General features: G+C 42.1%; 1 protein-coding gene across 2 annotated transcripts in view; it reads right to left on the reverse strand.

Annotated features, from left to right (window-relative positions):
• Positions 1-17,803, reverse strand: part of GPLD1 (glycosylphosphatidylinositol specific phospholipase D1) — a 44,740-nt gene that overhangs the window by 2,878 nt on the left and 24,059 nt on the right. For both annotated transcript variants that reach the window (XM_004693318.2, XM_012732952.1), the window contains exons 13-24: positions 17,185-17,324; positions 13,290-13,476; positions 10,590-10,700; positions 9,670-9,744; positions 9,421-9,577; positions 7,929-8,070; positions 7,063-7,168; positions 6,883-6,976; positions 3,188-3,364; positions 2,670-2,830; positions 896-922; positions 751-801 (exon numbers count right to left, since the gene is read on the reverse strand). In XM_004693318.2, the coding sequence (XP_004693375.1) occupies positions 751-801; positions 896-922; positions 2,670-2,830; positions 3,188-3,364; positions 6,883-6,976; positions 7,063-7,168; positions 7,929-8,070; positions 9,421-9,577; positions 9,670-9,744; positions 10,590-10,700; positions 13,290-13,476; positions 17,185-17,324 (1,428 nt within the window). The remainder of the gene's footprint in view (positions 1-750; positions 802-895; positions 923-2,669; positions 2,831-3,187; positions 3,365-6,882; positions 6,977-7,062; positions 7,169-7,928; positions 8,071-9,420; positions 9,578-9,669; positions 9,745-10,589; positions 10,701-13,289; positions 13,477-17,184; positions 17,325-17,803) is intronic.

A 17,803-nucleotide genomic window follows, 5' to 3' on the forward strand; every position in this document is an offset into this window, starting at 1 on the left:
GCTTACAAACCTCAATGTATGGTACTTACTATTCACACTTTTCTTTAGCATTTAATCTTTTAGTGATTTGCATTCTATTTAACTTTACAAGCATGTAAATCATATACCACTTTGTATCTCTCAGCTTAGCCCAAAATCTGTATATCCTAAGATTAATGAATGGAACTGGCATGGTTTAGCAGAATATTTTAAAATAAAGCCTTAATCTAGCAGATATGTACAGTTATATAAAGAGAGAGCTGCAAGAATGCTCAGTAGTATTACCTATAATTGTAAAAATTGGAAATAAAGTATGTTCCAGACAGTAGAAGAGTAAGTATACCATTAAAAAGCCATTAGAGGGCCCTCTCTGGTGGTGCAGCGGGTTAAAGCACAGCACTAAGAAGCTAAAGCCACTGCAGCATGAGTTCGATCCCCGCCTGCCCCGGAGGTGACCACATGGCATGGCAGACCTCTCCTGACTCGCCCACTGCTCCCCTCAGCAGTGTACTTCGTCGATCTGCCTGTTCTGCTCCCCAATCTGTCTCTGGTGAATCCTTTCACTACCCCTGCACCTCTGGCCTGTACCCCAGTTCTGTATGCACAAATAAATAAATCTTCAAAAAAAAAAAAAGTAATGGGTTATGTGAGATGCTATTTTCCTTTTTATATTCCTCTTTTCTAAGGAAATACAAACAAAACAAGATCATCCCCAAATAACAGCCTTTCAACAAATATCAAAGGAGTGCAATCTTGATACTTGGGACTCACCTTTTCCTTGGACCTCACAGTGATCATAGAGCTCCCAAACCTTGAGCTTGCCTGTAAAATATGCCATATTATTTTATCTCACCTTAAAATAAGGAAAGACTTTTTTTGGTAGTTTTTCTTTCATCATTCTTCAGGCAGTACTTACTTCAGGGGAAATCAACACATATTGGGCCTGAAAGAAAATAGTGAGAAAGGGAGACTAATAAAATTGATTTTGAAAAACCCACAGTAATAGGAATATACCCTTACATTGACATTTTGACACTTCTAGAGTAAAATTTGCATGCTCTTTGACACTGAAAGTTCCACTTGTAGGAATTTAGCTCAGAAACGTACTCTATTAGCCTAATGGCCATTAATAATGGTTAAACTATGGTTTATCTATACAGACAACAGTAAGCATCCAGTAATGGGTTGTATAAAAATACAAGTTGACATAGAAAAATCTTATAGTAGTAATAAAAGTCTGCAAAATTATGTGCAAAAAGATTGTTGTTAATGTACAAATTAACATCTAATGTGAACTAACATGCTGATGTGAGCATTAACATCAGCCCTTGACTCAAGTAGCTGTTGGACTATTTCCTAGCAATTTGATTTAAAACAACTTTTCTGATCTTCAGCTGCTCTATCTATAAATGGGCAAAATACCAACTTGATAGTTTCATTGTGCTTAGCATAGTGCTAGACAGAGTAAATGCAAAAAATGATATCAAGGCAATAGCAAAATAATACTAGGCAACCCATATCAAAAGGCTAACATGCATTTCTGCAAGGTGAAGTTCTGGGTAGATTTGTTTGTGTTTTCTAAGATTTTTACCATAATTTTTTTTTTAAGATTTTTATTTATTTGTACATACAGAACTGGGGTACAGGCCAGAGACTCAGGGGCAGTGAGAGACTTCACCAGAGACAGAGCGGGGAGCAGAACAGGCAGATCAACGAAGTACACTGCTGAGGGGAGCAGCGGGCGGGTCAGGAGAGGTCCGCCACGCCATGTGGTCACCTCCGGGGCAGGCGGGAATCGAACTCATGCTGCAGTGGCTTTAGCTTCTCAGTGCAGTGCTTTAACCCGCTGCGCCACCAGGGAGGGCCCTACCATAATTTTTTAAGTGGGGTGGAGGACGATATGTATAGTAGCATATATCGTAAGAGATGGGATCCTGTATCTCTGAATCACATCCAATGCTGCCTCGTTAAAAAAGTAAATACTGGGCCCTCCCTGGTGGCGCAGCGGGTTAAAGCACAGCACAAAGAAGCTTAAGCCAATTCGCATGAGTTCGATTTCCGCCTGCCCCGGAGGTGACCACATGGCGCGGCAGACCTCTCCTGACCCGCCTGCTGCTCCCCTCAGCAGTGTACTTCGTTGATCTGCCTGTTCTGCTCCCTGCTCTGTCTCTGGTGAAGCCTCTCACCCTCCGCATCTCTGGCCTGTACCCCAGTTCTGTATGAATAAATAAATAAATCTTAAAAAAAAAAAAAGTAAATACTAGTGAATTTGGTGCTTAGTTCCAGGAAACCTGAGAAAAGGAACAATGAAATAGCTACTCAAAACTCTAAAGGGTTGCAGCTGGATTTCTTCTGCTCTGGTTTCCTAACTGAGCACCAAAATAACACCAGTTCCAACTGGGTTTTAGCGATAGGGAAATGCTGCATGGGCCGGGAAACTCCAGGCAAGAGATTGTGTCCTTGAACCCAGGACCTCAGTGGAGGACCTCAGTGGACGTAATTAAACAAGGAATTGGCAAATGGCCATCCTTTCCCAACTTGGCATAGATTTTTTTTTTTTTTGGTAATAGTTTATGTTTACATCATTTTGTGCCTTTTTTCATCTCAGTGTAGCCCCATGGGCTTCCCATCATCAATTCACCCGTGTGCCATCAACATGGTATATAGCATTTTACATGAGAACACTTTACCTTTTCTTCTGGACATGGTGTAATCCATGATTTACATTTGCCTGTCATGTCACCCAAAGTGGTCTGCTTGCCATTATAAACATAAACACGGCCATCTTCTCCCCCAATCAGTCCGGAGGTCATATCTGCTGTCCTCAGAGGGGCTGCCATGATGATTTCATCTGTAAACAAAACCCGCCAGAAGAAAGTATCTTGTCATCCTTTCCACTGTTCCACTACTGGAAGTAGCCCAGCCTCCCTAGTATTACTAATGTGTCCTTCAATTAGCCGACCCTGGCTGCTCCCAGCACAGTCAAAGGCTTGTTTCATCATTTATCAATAACATCTGACATGGGCGATTCATATTTACCACTCTCAAGCAGTACAACTCACTACTCACTCTGTACATCTGGCTCCAGTCTTACCTAACCAATTCTACCTGCAGGCCCCTTGGCACTGGACTGTCAAGGATGAGGACGGAGCCCAGACGATCTGGTTAGGGACTGGTCTGTCCAGCAAATGCACTAATTCTTTCCTACCTAAGCCATCGTTATCTAGGTCACTCAGGTGCAGAACTCCACCAAATCGAGAGAAGCGGCGGTCTCCACTGAAAGTACTGAGCAGCGAAGCCTGAGAGTCTGATGTCAGTTCATACATCCGAGTAGTTCCACCTTGGTGCAAGGTCATGGTCAGGAATGCCATTTTGGACACGTCATCTGAAATAAACCACAGTACCGTTCCTGCTGCCATTCATAAAATTAAAACTAGGGTGCAGCGCACTGAATAACATCTTCATGCTTTTATACCACAAGAAACCCAAATCACTCAATTATACAGTACAGACTAGTTCGTGCCTGTCGACTCTAATTGTCAGGAAGGTACAACGACCTGGGACCCCAAGACCCTTATATGAGTATGTTCAGTGATATCCCATCAAAACTCAGTCTTTCCACCTCCACACATCCTCCACACAGCTTTTTTACATCATAAATCATCTATGTCACTCTCCTCACTTACAGCCATTTGGCTGAAATCCATACTCTTCAAGGCCTCATAGAGTCTAACTCGTATTTAGGACTCTAGCTTTCTTTGGGGCCACCTTTTCCCTTTCACCAACACTTGACTCATTGCAAATTTAAACCACAATCCACTAATGCTTCTTAAATTTGGGCCTTTGGATGTGATGTGCTCTCCGCCTTGAGAAGAGTCTCCCTCAGGCTCCTCAGAAGCTGTGTTTATGCTTCTGCTGGCAAATGACTGGCTCTTCCAGAATCTGACTCATTGTCACCTCCACTGCAATCCCTTCCCTACGAGCCGGGCCCTCCTGCAAAATCACCAGCAGGGGGCAGCAGCAGTCCCCGTGTCCCCACATCAGACTGTCAGTTTACAGGTGTATTTCTGTCTGCAAAATGATGTATATATTCGGGAGTGTGTACTGTGTGACATATAATTACACACTTTAACCAAAATTTAGAATTTGGAAGATTATGAAGTTCTATATTCTTTTTACATATAGACCATTTCTAACTTTTTGCTATTATAAATAATACTGTGATAAGTCTTCCCCAGTTTTAAATCTTTTCTGAGCACGAATTCTTAGAGGTGGTCCATATAACATCCAAGAGAGATTGCTTTTTTTTTTAAGTTCTTGCTCTTTTGCCAAGCGGTATAATGATACACATCTCACCTCAACCTTGCCATCATTGAGTATTTTTCATACTGTGAAATATTTACTAGCTATTAATCAACACCCCAAAATTTCTGACTAAATATCTGATTTGTGTAGTGGCCATGGTCTGAACCAAAGACTTCTAAGCCTACAGCAGAGGAAAGGGTGATGAGCATGGGCCTGTCAATCACTCAAGACCCAGAACACCACCCAGATGGGTTACTCTAAAAGTAGAGCACGTGTCTCAGTATATCTGTACCACAGAGATGTGATTCCAAACTGCACACAGAAGCACTCTGCTGAACTCACAAGGAGGCTGAAGTGACTTTGAACTTTTGAAGAAAGCACGATGCCGTCTGTCTGCTGCTTCATAAACTACCTGGAGGCATTTACAGTGTCAACACTAAAGCCTTACATTCCTTTTGATGACATCCTACCTTTGCAAAACTAGGGTTTTGATAGTTATTAACAGTAAAATGATGGCCCCAGGAACAAAATCTGTGTGGGCTGGACACGAGGTTAATGGTGTCAAATCTGATTCCAAGGTTTAAGAAGTTTTCCAGTGGCCAAAAGGAGCTAACTTGTTAGGACACAGATACACTGTGACTTCTGCAGTCACAGCAGGGATGGGGTTGTGGTGCTGTGTTGGGCTTTAGTCTCCTGTCAACCAACTTGAAATTCTGAATAATTTTATAGCAAAGGATTTTCCATTTTCATTTTGTTTTGGGCCCCACAGATTATGTGGGTAAAAATAGGAAAATCTAAACAGATTAGATCACTGGAGCATACTGCTGTCGATAACTGGTTGTGATATTAAAGTTTTCAAGACAGAACTGGGGAAACTAGATAAAATGAAACCAATCTCTCTACTTTTTCTTATAAGTGCACACGAATTTACAATTTCCAAAAGTTTAATTTGTGAATGACGAGATCTATCTACCTTTTTATTTTACAGAATATTTTATAACAAAATTACAAAGGTAGGAAATTGGGGAGCTGGAATTCACAGCTTTCTGACAGAAAGAGCAGTGAGACAAAACAAGTAATGTGTGTTGCAACAGTTGAGAAGTCACTACCTAAATTCTGTGAAGGAGGAAAGAAATGTTTCCAAAACCAATCCGGCCAACGTTTAGTGCTTTGTTTTTTTTTAAAGATTTATTTATTTATTTTTAAGATTTATTTATTTGTACATACAGAACTGCGGTACAGGCCAGAGGCTCAGGGGCGGCGAGAGGCTTCACCAGAGACAGAGTGGGGAGCAGAACAGGCAGATCGACGAAGTACACTGCTGAGGGGAGCAGCGGGCGGGTCAGGAGGTGGTCTGCCACGCCATGTGGTCACCTCCAGGGCAGGTGGGAATCGAACTCATGCGGAAGCGGTTTTAGATTCTCAGTGCTGTGCTTTAACCCGCTGCGCCACCAGGGAGGGCCTTAAAGATTTATTTTATTTAAGCATACAGAACTGGGGTGCAGGGCAGCATGCAGGGGCTGTAAGAGGATTCACCAGAGACAGAGTGGGGAACAGGAAAGGCCGACTGATGAAGTACACTGCTGAGGGGAGCAGTGGGCTGGTCAGGAGAGGTCTGCCATGCCATGTGGGTCACCTCCAGGGCAGGGGATGGAACTCTCACTGAAGCCACTGCGGCTCCTTGCAGTGCTGTGCTTTAAACCAGTTGAACCACCAGGGAGGGCCCATTTAGTGTTCTAACACTGTCTTGAGTCAAGCTATTCCTTTGCCTAAATTTCCAGCATTAGGATTATGTTAGCAACATATTGGCATGTCCTGTGGATCAGAACCCAATTTTAGAAGAGTATTTAATGACATAGTCACATACTATCTGGATATATATATATGGATGTCTAAATCTTTCTTTTTGCGTGGAAGAACTGGAGTGTAGGTCAGAGGCACAGGGGAGGTGACAGGATTCATCAGACAGAGTAGGCAACAGGACAGGCAGATCTACAGGTGGATTAACTGAAATACACTGCTGAGGGGGGCAGCGGGGAGACAGGAGAGATCTACAGTGCCACATGGGTCAACTCCCTGGCCAGGGATCAAACTCAGGCCATAAATCGGCTTTGGCAGTTTGGTGGGTAATAGCCATAGACCCGGCCAAGGCTCTGTTTCTCATCGTGAGTGCGGAACAAACTGCCCCTGCATGCTGCCCTGCCCCAGTTCTGTATGCTTAAATAAAATAAATCTTTAAAAAAAAAACAAAGCACTAAACATTGGCCGGATTGGTTTTGGAAACATTTCTTTCCTCCTCAGGATTTAAATCCTGAGCCACCAGTGAGCCCACCTCCCGACACACACACACACACACACACACTAAATCTTTCATGTGTGATTTTCAACAAATATTAGAGGTGGGAATTATAATTTGTATTTTGCTGGTGATGGTACTAAGCTTCAGGGAGAAAAGGTAATTTTAACAAGGTCTCACAGCTTGCTATTACTGAAGAAAGGAAGCAGCCCAAACAGTTCTATCTGACTTCAGATTTCATTACTCTCCTCAATATCATGGTCAAGGAACCACATGACTAGACCACATGATTCATGACCTACCGTGAGTTGGGGCCCCAACCAGAAGTACTTGTCTCTGGGTTCCATTCACCATCACAGAGCCACTTGACAGGGACGTACCCAGCTTCCCCATTGCCTGTGAAATGCAATGAATCCAATGAGCAGAGCACCTAAGGAACTCTCTGTGATGTCCACTTTCCTGGGAGGGAATGGCCGCCATACCTGGTCCCCAGAAATAGTAAATCGGCTTTGGCTGTTTGGTGGGTAATAGCCATAGACCCGGCCAAGGCTCTGTTTCTCATCGTGAGTGCGGAACAGACTGCCTAAACTGGAAAGAAACACACTGGGCTGAGGTGCTGGGTCAGACCTGGTCAGTTTTCAGGTGCAAAATAAGGATACACCTCCACCTCATCTATACCCCCCTCCTGCAGGCTCTCAGTCTGTGCTCTGAAACCTGGGAATAGGGGTGCTTTCAGAGTGAATCCCAGTAATAAGATCTTCCATACACAAAGTCTACCATCTTGCCTCTCAACTAACAACAAAGCCTGGGGAACCTACTGTTCTGGGCTCAACTGTATCTCCCCAAATTCGTGTGTTGAAGTTAACACCCGCTGCTCCAGAATGTGACCAATTTGGAGATGGAATCCTTACAGAGATAATTATTATGTTAAAATGAGGTCATTAGGGTGGATCTAATCCAGTATGAGTAGTGTCCTGACAAGAAGAGATCAGGGATAGACACAAACAGAGAAGAGGCTGGCTATCTGCAGGCCAACAAGAGAAGCCTTAGAAGAAATTCACCCTGCCCACACCTTGATCTCCAATTTCCAGAACTTTAGAAGATGAATAACTATTGTCTAAGCCCCCAGTCTGTGGTACTTTAATGGCAACACTGGCAAGTTACTACACCTATTTACCTCATTTTTAAACTTCTAAGAAGTTGAACTTGCAGCTTTTCCCCAGAACCTTAGCCTTTCCTTAAAGGGTGACAACTTCTTCAATCCTTATTCTGAACCCTATACTTAATGGGCTCCCACGCAACAGGTACCTACCCTTTGGGTTGCTTGGGTCCCAACATCTGTACTCACCTACTGGCATTCTTCCAGGTCGGGCTCCCCACCAACAGCAGAGTTCTGTTGTTCACACTGACCCCGTGAAGGGAGTATCCCAGCCAGGAGAAGTCCTCCTCACCTCTCACCGTCCAGTTGGCTGCCTCCACGTTCAACTGTTCTACACAAGACAACCAGTCCCTCTACTTCAGGTGGGAGGAAAACTGAAGTGGCAAGAGTTATTTTTGTAGGATAATGAAAAACAGGTTCGTTCTGCTGAGTTTTTGCCAGAACTCCTATGCAGCTCCCATTCAAAAATGGGGGCTTCATATAAGAAATACATTTGCCGCTTAATATAAGAAATACATTTGTGTGTTGACGAGGATGTGGAGAAAAAAAGAACTCTCCTGCACTGCGGGTGGGAGTGCAAACTAGTACAACCACTATGGAAAACTGTTTGGAGATTCCTCAAACTGCTTAACATGGAGCTTCCCTACGACCCAGCAACCCCACTCCTAAGTATCTATCCAAAAGACACAAAAACACTGATTGAAAAAGATATCTGCACCCCTATGTTTAATGCTGCTTTATTTACAATTGGAATGTCATGGAAGCAGCTCAAATGCCCAAAAGTAGATGACTGGATTAAAAAGATGTGGTACATATATACAATGGAATATTACTCAGCAACCAAAAAAGAGAAACACATGCCTTTTGCAGCAACTTGGATGGAGGTGGAAAAGATCATGCTCAGTGAGATAAGCCAGAAAGAGAAAGCAAAATACCAGATGGTTTCGCTCATAGCAGGAATATAATGGACCAGGCGAAAAAATAATAAGAATAATGAACAGCCATTTACCAGAGACATTTTGCGGGGGTGGAGTAGGGAATGGGATCAAAAACGGGGGGGTGGGGAGGGAAGTGTGCGGGATTATGGTGATGGCACACGGGTGACTTGGTGATGGGAAACCCGCGGGGATTACAATTGAGATGAAAAAGAAAATGTACAAAATGATGTAAAAATAAACTGTTATAAAATTTAAAAAAACAAAAGAAATACATTTGTAGAGTTCACTTCTGGGGAGTGGAGAAGGCTACTTAAAAAGAGTGTCCCTCTGGTGTAGCATATAGTATAACATGTTGACTGCCCAACTTTGCAATCCCAGCTCTTAGGTAAATTTTTCATGACACTTTAAAAAATGTATTATTTATGCAAATATTTTTTATAAAGTGCTCCTATGGGCAGAGCACTACAGGGGTGCTTTTAATTAGTGTTTCTGCTCTTACACTGGGAGACTATGAGAACCCACTGGCTCTAGTAAATTTGGATCTAGAAGTTGGATCTTTTACGTATCTTCAGGGAATCTATCCAAATCATTCACCAAAACATCTGCAAATGTAAAAAACTATTAGAAAAATTCAGGTGAAATGACATGAAATGAGGAAGTAAGGACATAAATCCCTATACAAGAGAAGTCATTCCCAACGTATAGAACAGAGAATATCCACACATCCCTCCAGCCATCACTACCTTTGTCACTCCAGCTGGGGTCAGAATAAAATGCAGCCACAATTCCTTTCTGTTTGCCTCCACCTGGTGCAAAAGGGGAACCAATCACCAGATCGGGCTTGCTGTCCCCATTCATATCTGCAGCCAAGAGTGTCCAGCCCAAGTTACAGTAGACATCCTTAAGAGGAAACCACATTTGACTTAGCCCTGGAGCCAATGAAGATACAGTGAATTCTAGTTTTCTGCATCTGACTAAGGTGATAAACATACCTGGCAAGAGATGGTGATGTTGGGGGAAGATGACATTCTTCCTTGCTTGCAACCAAAGTAGATGTACACCTTACCCTAGGCAAGAACAAACCTCAAGAAAGTCATATGGCTCATGACTTTGCTCATGACTTTAACCAGCAAGATAAAAAAAAACTTTAAATTGCAAGATAAAGATGACTAATGATAAAATAAATCACCATCAGAGTTCAAGGACTGACAGAAAACTCTCCTACTGATTGCTGCTGAGCTGAAAAAAAAAATTTTTTTAAGCTTATCATTTCTATCAGACTATGAGAGCCCCCAAAGCAAAAACTGTTACTTCTATCTATGCCTCCAAAGTCTTGCCCAGCATCTGACATCCATGATTGTTCACCGCATTCGCAGAATAACTTGTACAGCTCCTCCCCCCCCTTCAAGGCTGAGCTGGGTTTCTGGCTCTTCCAGGAAACCTTCCCCAGCCCAGCCCATTATTCTTCGGAACACCTGCTAATACCATTCATTTGCATTGGGACACATGCTGTACTTTCATTCTGGTTTACGAACCAGTTCCTATCTTACCACTTGCCTGTCTCTATGCCTCCCATTATACAAGCATTCATTTCTCATCCGGAGCTGAGGACTGGCTATACAACAATAAATAAGACTCATCAGTGCCCTCCTGCAAAACAACTGATGGAACTGGAAACCACAAGGCCAAATCAAAGCCAGGAAGGCAGGGACATAAGTTGCCAGGAATTTATGTATATGTCAAGGACCCAAGTGGGGATCCCTGGGATCATCTACCCACAAAAGCCCTGCCAGGTTGCTGGCTCTCTGCATTTTTCCAGAGGTTCTATTCAGCACTGACCTCCCCTCAGAAGCACCTCACCTCCACCCCCCACTCCCCGCCTACACCTCCCCAACTCCATCAACAGCCTTACCTTATATGTGAGCTTCTCCGAGCCCACGGACGGGGCTCCCACTGCCAGGTCAGGCAGGCCGTCCTGGTTAAAATCTAACACAGCCAACGCGGACCCAAATCGACCTGAGGGCTAAAGACACATGAATTAATTTTTCCAGGGCTAAGGAAAATTAAAATTTTCAAAGAAGCCCTGATTCCCTGGAAGTAGAGAGAGGCCTGGGACCCCACCCAGCACCCGAAGACCTGGGGCACAAATGTAGCAACATGTAACATACCCAGGAAGTACCAGCTAGGTAGCTTGGCCCTCAGAATATTTTTGGCACTTCTATGTTTTAGGGGAAGATGAGGTTCCAGGAAGAAGGTACTCAGTTCTTGTAAATTCTAGGTTTTTAGAAAATCAGCCAAGCTGTTAACAGCAGCTAACAGCAGTTGAGGACTCAGCTGTTCAAGAGCTTCATTGTCAGAAGCAGTAGCCACTAGCTAAATGTAACTATTGCATTGACATTTAAAGTAATACAAAAATGGCCTCCTTGGTGGTGCAAGGGGTTAAGTTTCAGTGCTATCAAACTATATCCAGCCAAGGAAGCATGAGTTTGATCCCTGCCAGGGAGCTGACCCACCCACATGGTGCAGCAGACCTCCCATGTCTCGCCCACTGCTCCCCACTGCTCCCCTCAGCAATGTGTTCAGTAGATCTGCCTGTTCTGTTCCTTTTCTGTCTCTCATGAATCCTCTCACCTCACCCTCTGCATCTCTGGCATATACCCCAGTTCTTCTATGCATAAATAAGTAAAATAAATCTTAAAAAAATAATAAACATGAAGCAAAACATATTCAGTTCTTTAGTTGCATTAGCTCAAATGCTCAAAAGCCAATGCACTTCGTGGTTTGCACACTGGGGGACACAGATATAGAACATTTTCATCATTATAGACAGTTCTGTGGGACAATAATGCTGGAGACAACATTGAAAGCACTTTACATGTAAGTACTGTTGTTACTGCCCCCTTCACAGTTTATAGAGGGAAAACTCACTCCTGGGACAATGTTCTCCCAAGATGGATTTTCTAGATCTTTCGTCTCCTACTGTCTGGACAGCTTAGACTCTAAAGTAACTCATTAGGTCCTCCAATTCTTTCACAACATACATACATATGAACAATCTTACACAAGGAGATATTTGCCACCTGACACACATGTCACAGGGCCTGCATCTATTATTTATTGCCTAATATCTGTGGAACTGAGAACAATAGCATCTATGGACACTGCCCTTTCAACAAGACTAGAACTTGATAAACAAGAGAGGATATCCAGAAACAAAGCACACTGGGGCAGGGTGGGGACCAACAGGCCCTCTGTCCAGGCTGATGGGTTCATTTCATCACTGCCAGCTACACCATGAAACCCTCCTGTTGATCCACCACTCATTCCAAGAAAAACACGGCATGTCAAGATGGGCAAATGCTTGAGTTTTGCATCCTAATCCTCCACTTTATAGACAAGGACACAGAAAGCTTAAATGCAGACAAGGGATAGAGGAGGGGATTCCCAGCCCTAGCACACGCTTTAATCAGGTCATCTTCCGAATTATTAAGTTCATTATGGAACCTCTTCCATATCCTTGCTTCAACTATCTTAGCATTTATCATCCACAGGGTGCAGCTGCCTCTCTTATTTCCTGACTACAGGCACTCAAGGAATGTGATTTACACAAGACTGATGGGACTAGCTTCCAGAAGAAGCAGGAAGCAACAGGAAGGAGTAAATTTATTTTGGAAATTTCTCACACCGTTTCAGAAAACACTGCCCGTGTGTGAAGACTGAACTCATACTCTGGCTAGTCAACTTATTCACACCTTTCAGATTCAGGCCTCCTTCCACCAGAACCTAAACTAGATCATAAGCCAGTGTCGTTTTCATTTTTCAAAGGTGGCTCAGGTATGCCACTGTATTTTATCTTCACAGCATTAAGGCTGCATCAGCAAGAAGTTTAGGTAAGAACCATCTGACTAAGGACCAGTGTTTCTTTCCTTGGTCTTTGATATGCAGAGCATGCAGTGCCATTAAGGGTCCCCCAGTCACGCATGACTAGAGGCAGGCTGCCTGTCTGTTTATGGCTCTTGAGAGGGCCAGTGCCCATGATGCCCTGGAGGAAGGCCACCCAGTCCCTGTCCCTACTGCTCACAGCATGAAGAATTAATACTCAAGCTTCATGAGCATGAGGAACATTTATGCAGTCCCTGAGGAGTTTTCTGGTGACAAATAACCCCTTAAAGGAATGACATCCAAGCAAAGTGATGCAGCAATGTTGCTCTTTTCATTCTGCAAGTCTACCATAATTATGGGAGATACCAACACGGGAGACCAAATGAGAACTCTTTCTGTGAGACTGAAAGTCTAACAAAACATAACATTTATATAAAAAGGGGAGATTTGGTATTATCAAGAAATTACCTCCTAATGGGCTCATCAAAGCAGTTCTAAATTGTATGTTGGTGGGACTTGGTGGCTTCAGATTCGGGGCTCTCTCCTGAATGCTAGGAGCTCAGAAGTATAGCGGGACTGAGAGAAACAAGGTGAACATGTTTTGCAAACAGAAGAGTGTCATTTCTTACTATCATCCTTATTAATGGTGATTTGTCCTGGAGAATTTTCCAGGCAATGTGGGCCGTGGCTTGTTGACACTAAAAGGGTAAGTCTGATGTTAGTGTCTCACCTGGAAGCCCTCCAGGATCCCATGGGCCTCCTTGTCCAGGTCCAAGTCGACAGGAGGCAGGCCCAGGTCGTTGCCATAGATGAGGTACACACGCCCAACCTGGATGTGGCCAGGGTGGCTGTAGCCTGGGGCACCCACCACCAAGTCACCATAACCATCCTGGTTGAGATCAGCAGAGGCCATTGCCCTGTGGGGGAGATGAGGAAACCCACCGTAGTATCTGCTGAGAACTCTGAGTGAAACTGCCTCCTGCAGATTCCCTTTGCAGTGAATCTTCCATTTGTGTAACAGTTGAAAACATGAGCTTAATATTGTTGGTGTAATTCAGTCTTGCTCTCCAAAAAATCAAAAACAAAAACAACGGAAAAGTCAAGGCCTCTGGGCTTTTCTAGGTCATATAATCTGAGTAGCTGAAAAAGCATGGTATGCAAACCCAGAGCAGCAGCACAATCCTGGGCTGGCCTAGGAACCAGGAAATTCACCTTTGCCAACCCCCTGCAGCTGATGGCACACGTCCATTCCTAATTTACTCAACTCGTTTCAATTTGCAACCTGACCAACAAAGGTAAGCTCGAGTTAAATACAGCATTTTATTTCTACCATAGCTATATAGGGTGCCTTGTATTGGGGAAAAAATTAAATACTTGACATATTTAACAGATGTCTCTAAAGACGATTCCATGACCCACTAGTTATAGAGATGGACAAAACGACACAAAGGTTGAAATATCTCAGTCAAGAGTGGAGAAACCAAAGTCACTTATTTATTCTAGCTCCTACAGCCACATAGAAAACAAACAACAGAACAGAAGGAAAAGGAAAAAAGTAGTTTCTAAAGTGTACGATGCCAGGGAAAAGGGTCCAGATACACACAACACAGAGATAATGCTGTCCTCTGATCTCTTGAGGTGGACACTGGCTAGCCATGACCCTAGAGTGGCAGTGAAGTCAGAAAGAGGACTTCTTTTGGATCTTTCTAGAAAGCTGCCAAGAAGAGCCATTATTCACAAGTGAATAGTCAATAAAACTGTATTCACCTCCTAATCCCTGTCTGGCTCTAAAAGCATTAGTGGCCAGAAAAATGCAGAGCACTGGACTTAAGCCTGTTACATATGAAAACCCAGAGCAGCAGCAAAATCCTGGGCTGGCCTGGGAACCAGGACATTCATCTTTGCCAACATCCAGCATCTGATGGCAATTTCAGAGTTTCCAGGTTGGTGAACACATGGAGATTCCAGGGGAGAGCTATACTCAGAGTCCTTTCCCATGCCTTGCCCTATGCTTTTCTTCCATCTAGCTGTCCCCAAGTACCAACACAGGGGTCAATGGAAATTCCAACCTACAGATGATCCATCAGAAGCACAGATTTTTTTTTTTTTAACATCAAAAGCAAAGACACAAGCACAAAAAATAGACTAAAACGTTTCTTTCCAATAAAGGAAGCCATGCACTAAATGAAAAGGCAATCTATGGCATAGGAGAAAATGCTTGCAAATCATTATCTGGTAAGGAGCTAATATCCAAAGTATATAAAAACTCATTCAATTCAGGAAAAAAGAAAACACAATCTGATTCAAAATGAAGAGAGGAGCTGAGATCATGCCAAAAACATACTGTTGGCCAAATAGTTCCATGAAAATGTGCTTAGAAAATCATTAATCAACAGGAAAATGTAAACTGAAATCACAAAGTATGAGAATGGCTATAAGAAATAAGTGATGCTTAGGATGTAGAGAAAAAGGAACTCTTATGCACTGTTGGTAGGAATGTAAGCTGGTGTAATCACTATGGAAAACAGAATGCAATGTCTCAAGAAATTAGAAATAAAACTACCAGGCCCTCCCTGGTGACGCAGCAGGTTAGGACACAACACTGCAAGCTAGCTGCCTCTGCTTCAGTGCGAGTTCCATCCCCAGCCCCGGAGGTGACCCACATGGCGCAGCAGATCTCTCCTGACCCATCTGCTGCTCCCCTCAGCCGTGTACTTTGTAGATATGCCTGTTCTGCTCCCCACTCTGTCTCTGGTGAATTCTCTCACTGCCCCTGCACCTCTGGTCTGTACCCCAATTCTACATGCATAAATAACTAAATCTTAAAAAGGAAGAAAGAAAGAAAAAATAAAACTACCAGATAATCCAGCAATTCCAGTTTGGATATTTCCAAAGAAATGAAAACACTAACTTGAAAAGAGATGCACCTCCATGTTCATTGCAACATTGTTTATGATTGCCAAGACAAAGGGAACCTACAGAATGGAAGAAAACATCTGCAAACTCTAGTTTGTTTAGTTTAGTGGACATTTAGGTTGTTCCCATGTGTTATCTATTCTGATGAATGCTAGTATTACAAAAATATAAGGAAATCATAAACTCAACAGAAAAAAAAAACAAAACTGGTCAAAGGGGCTAAGTAGTTCTCAAAGAAAACAAATTGGTACATGTCTTTTCATCTACTAATAAGTAGCTGGAAAGGTATTCAATATCATTAATCATCAGGGAAATGCAAATCAAAACAACAATGAGATATTATCTCATGCTTGTTGTTATATAAAAAAAGATAACAAATACTGACAAAGATACTGGGGGAAAGGGAGACTGATATACTGATGGTAGGAGTGTAAATTAGTTTAATCACTTTGGAAAACAGAATGGTGGTTCTTTAAAAATTAACAATGGAGCTACCTTGTGATTCACCAATCCCACTTGTGTAACTTATGCAAAGAAACTGAAATCAAGCTCTTACAAAGACATTTGTACTTTTATGTTCACTGAAGCATTCACCAGAATGCTTCAGAACAACCTAAATGTCCACTAAATGAGTGGAAAAAGAAAATGTGGTCTTTATCTGCAGTGGAATATTAGTCAGCCTTAAAAAATTTTTTTAAAAGCCTGAATGGAGCTAGAGGACATTATGCAAGTGAAATCAGCCAGATATGGAAAGACAAATCCTGAATGGTCTCATTTACACATGGGATCTAAAATAGTCCAACGCATAGAAATAGACAATGATGGTAATGAGGGGGGAGGATAGAAGAAAAAGGGAAATATTAGTCAAAGAGTACAAAGATAAGTACTAGAAGTCTGCTGGACAGTATAGTGCCGATGGCTAATATCTCTGTGTAGTATATTAAAATTTTTATAAAAAATTACTTACATTATTATTAATTTTTGAAAAGAGGGTGGGAGGAAACTTTGGGAAATGATGGATACATCCATGGTCTTGGTGGTGATCATGATTTCACAGGTATACACTAATTTTTAAGCTCATAAAGTTGTATGCACTATTTACAAACTTTTTACATCTCAGGCATACTTCATAAGGTCTCCACAAAAGGTAAAATGAAATGTCTCACCATCACTTGCAAGAATAAAAAAACACTTTTATATATCCTTAGGCTCGATTTTGGTCAATTTTTCTTTTTTAGCCAGAGGAACCCCAAATATTTGTCTTACAAAATTATTGGGTATCGCAGGCTTTTACCATATGAAGTTACAATATTCTAGTCACCATAATTATTTTCTCCTATTATCCCTCTAAATCATCAAATTCCAGAAAACAACCTGTCATCATCTATCTCCATGGAACCTTTACAAAGATCCTATAAAATAATACTTTATTGCTCTATTATTTAGTAAGGAAGTCCCTCATGTTTAAATATTTTTTGACCAATTTTAAGGAGATAGTTTTAGCTTGACAATAACTAAATGCTGCTATTAATTTATATGTTGTTATATAAATTAATGTTATTAATTTATGTTGCTCTATAAATGTTTTGTTGTTGATGAACTGATTAAAAAGTAAGGTGCTAGTAGGCACCATTTTAAAGATTTGTTGTATGAACTGAATGAAATTAAACTGATGAAATCATTCAAGAATGAAGTGAACGTACACCTACCAACCAAGTCTCGCATAGGGAATTGACACAAAATAAGATGCTGAGGGGCTGGAAATGTGCTTCAGAGACTGCCTAGAGCCCTCTGTAAACATCAGCCGCAGATTCCTTTGCACAGTCTGGTACATATATGATAGGGAATCCTGAAATAGAAAAACCGTGCAGGCAGGTAAAGACAGATGCATCATTAACAAAGCTACCAATTCCTGTCAAAACCATTTCACCAAGGAAATGAGTTTTTACAAATCCTACAAATTCTTATCATCAAAGATGATCCCTTAGAATAGGGATGTATGAAAAGGGATGGAAGTTACAACTCTGGCGGGCAAAGCAAAACACCAGAGTCTGCTGAGACTTAACTAGAACCAAACAGTCAGCATGGCTCACCATCACTTGCAGAACAGAATGAACAAATTTTATGGGTGAAAGTATCTAGAAAGGTAAGTCCATTCAATCTAGAACTATAATTATAATTATATAAATATATAATGATATACATAATTTTAAAATAGTTTTAGTGAATGTTGCACATGTGAGCTTCAGGTGTGCACCATTATGAATCAACATCTGCATAGCTATGACCTTTGGCCAGGAGGCCCAAATACCCTCCAGCCCAAATTGA

The sequence above is a fragment of the Condylura cristata genome, unplaced genomic scaffold (genome assembly GCF_000260355.1).
Source record: "Condylura cristata isolate star-nosed mole 26May11 unplaced genomic scaffold, ConCri1.0 scaffold00037, whole genome shotgun sequence".
NCBI lineage: Eukaryota > Metazoa > Chordata > Mammalia > Eulipotyphla > Talpidae > Condylura > Condylura cristata.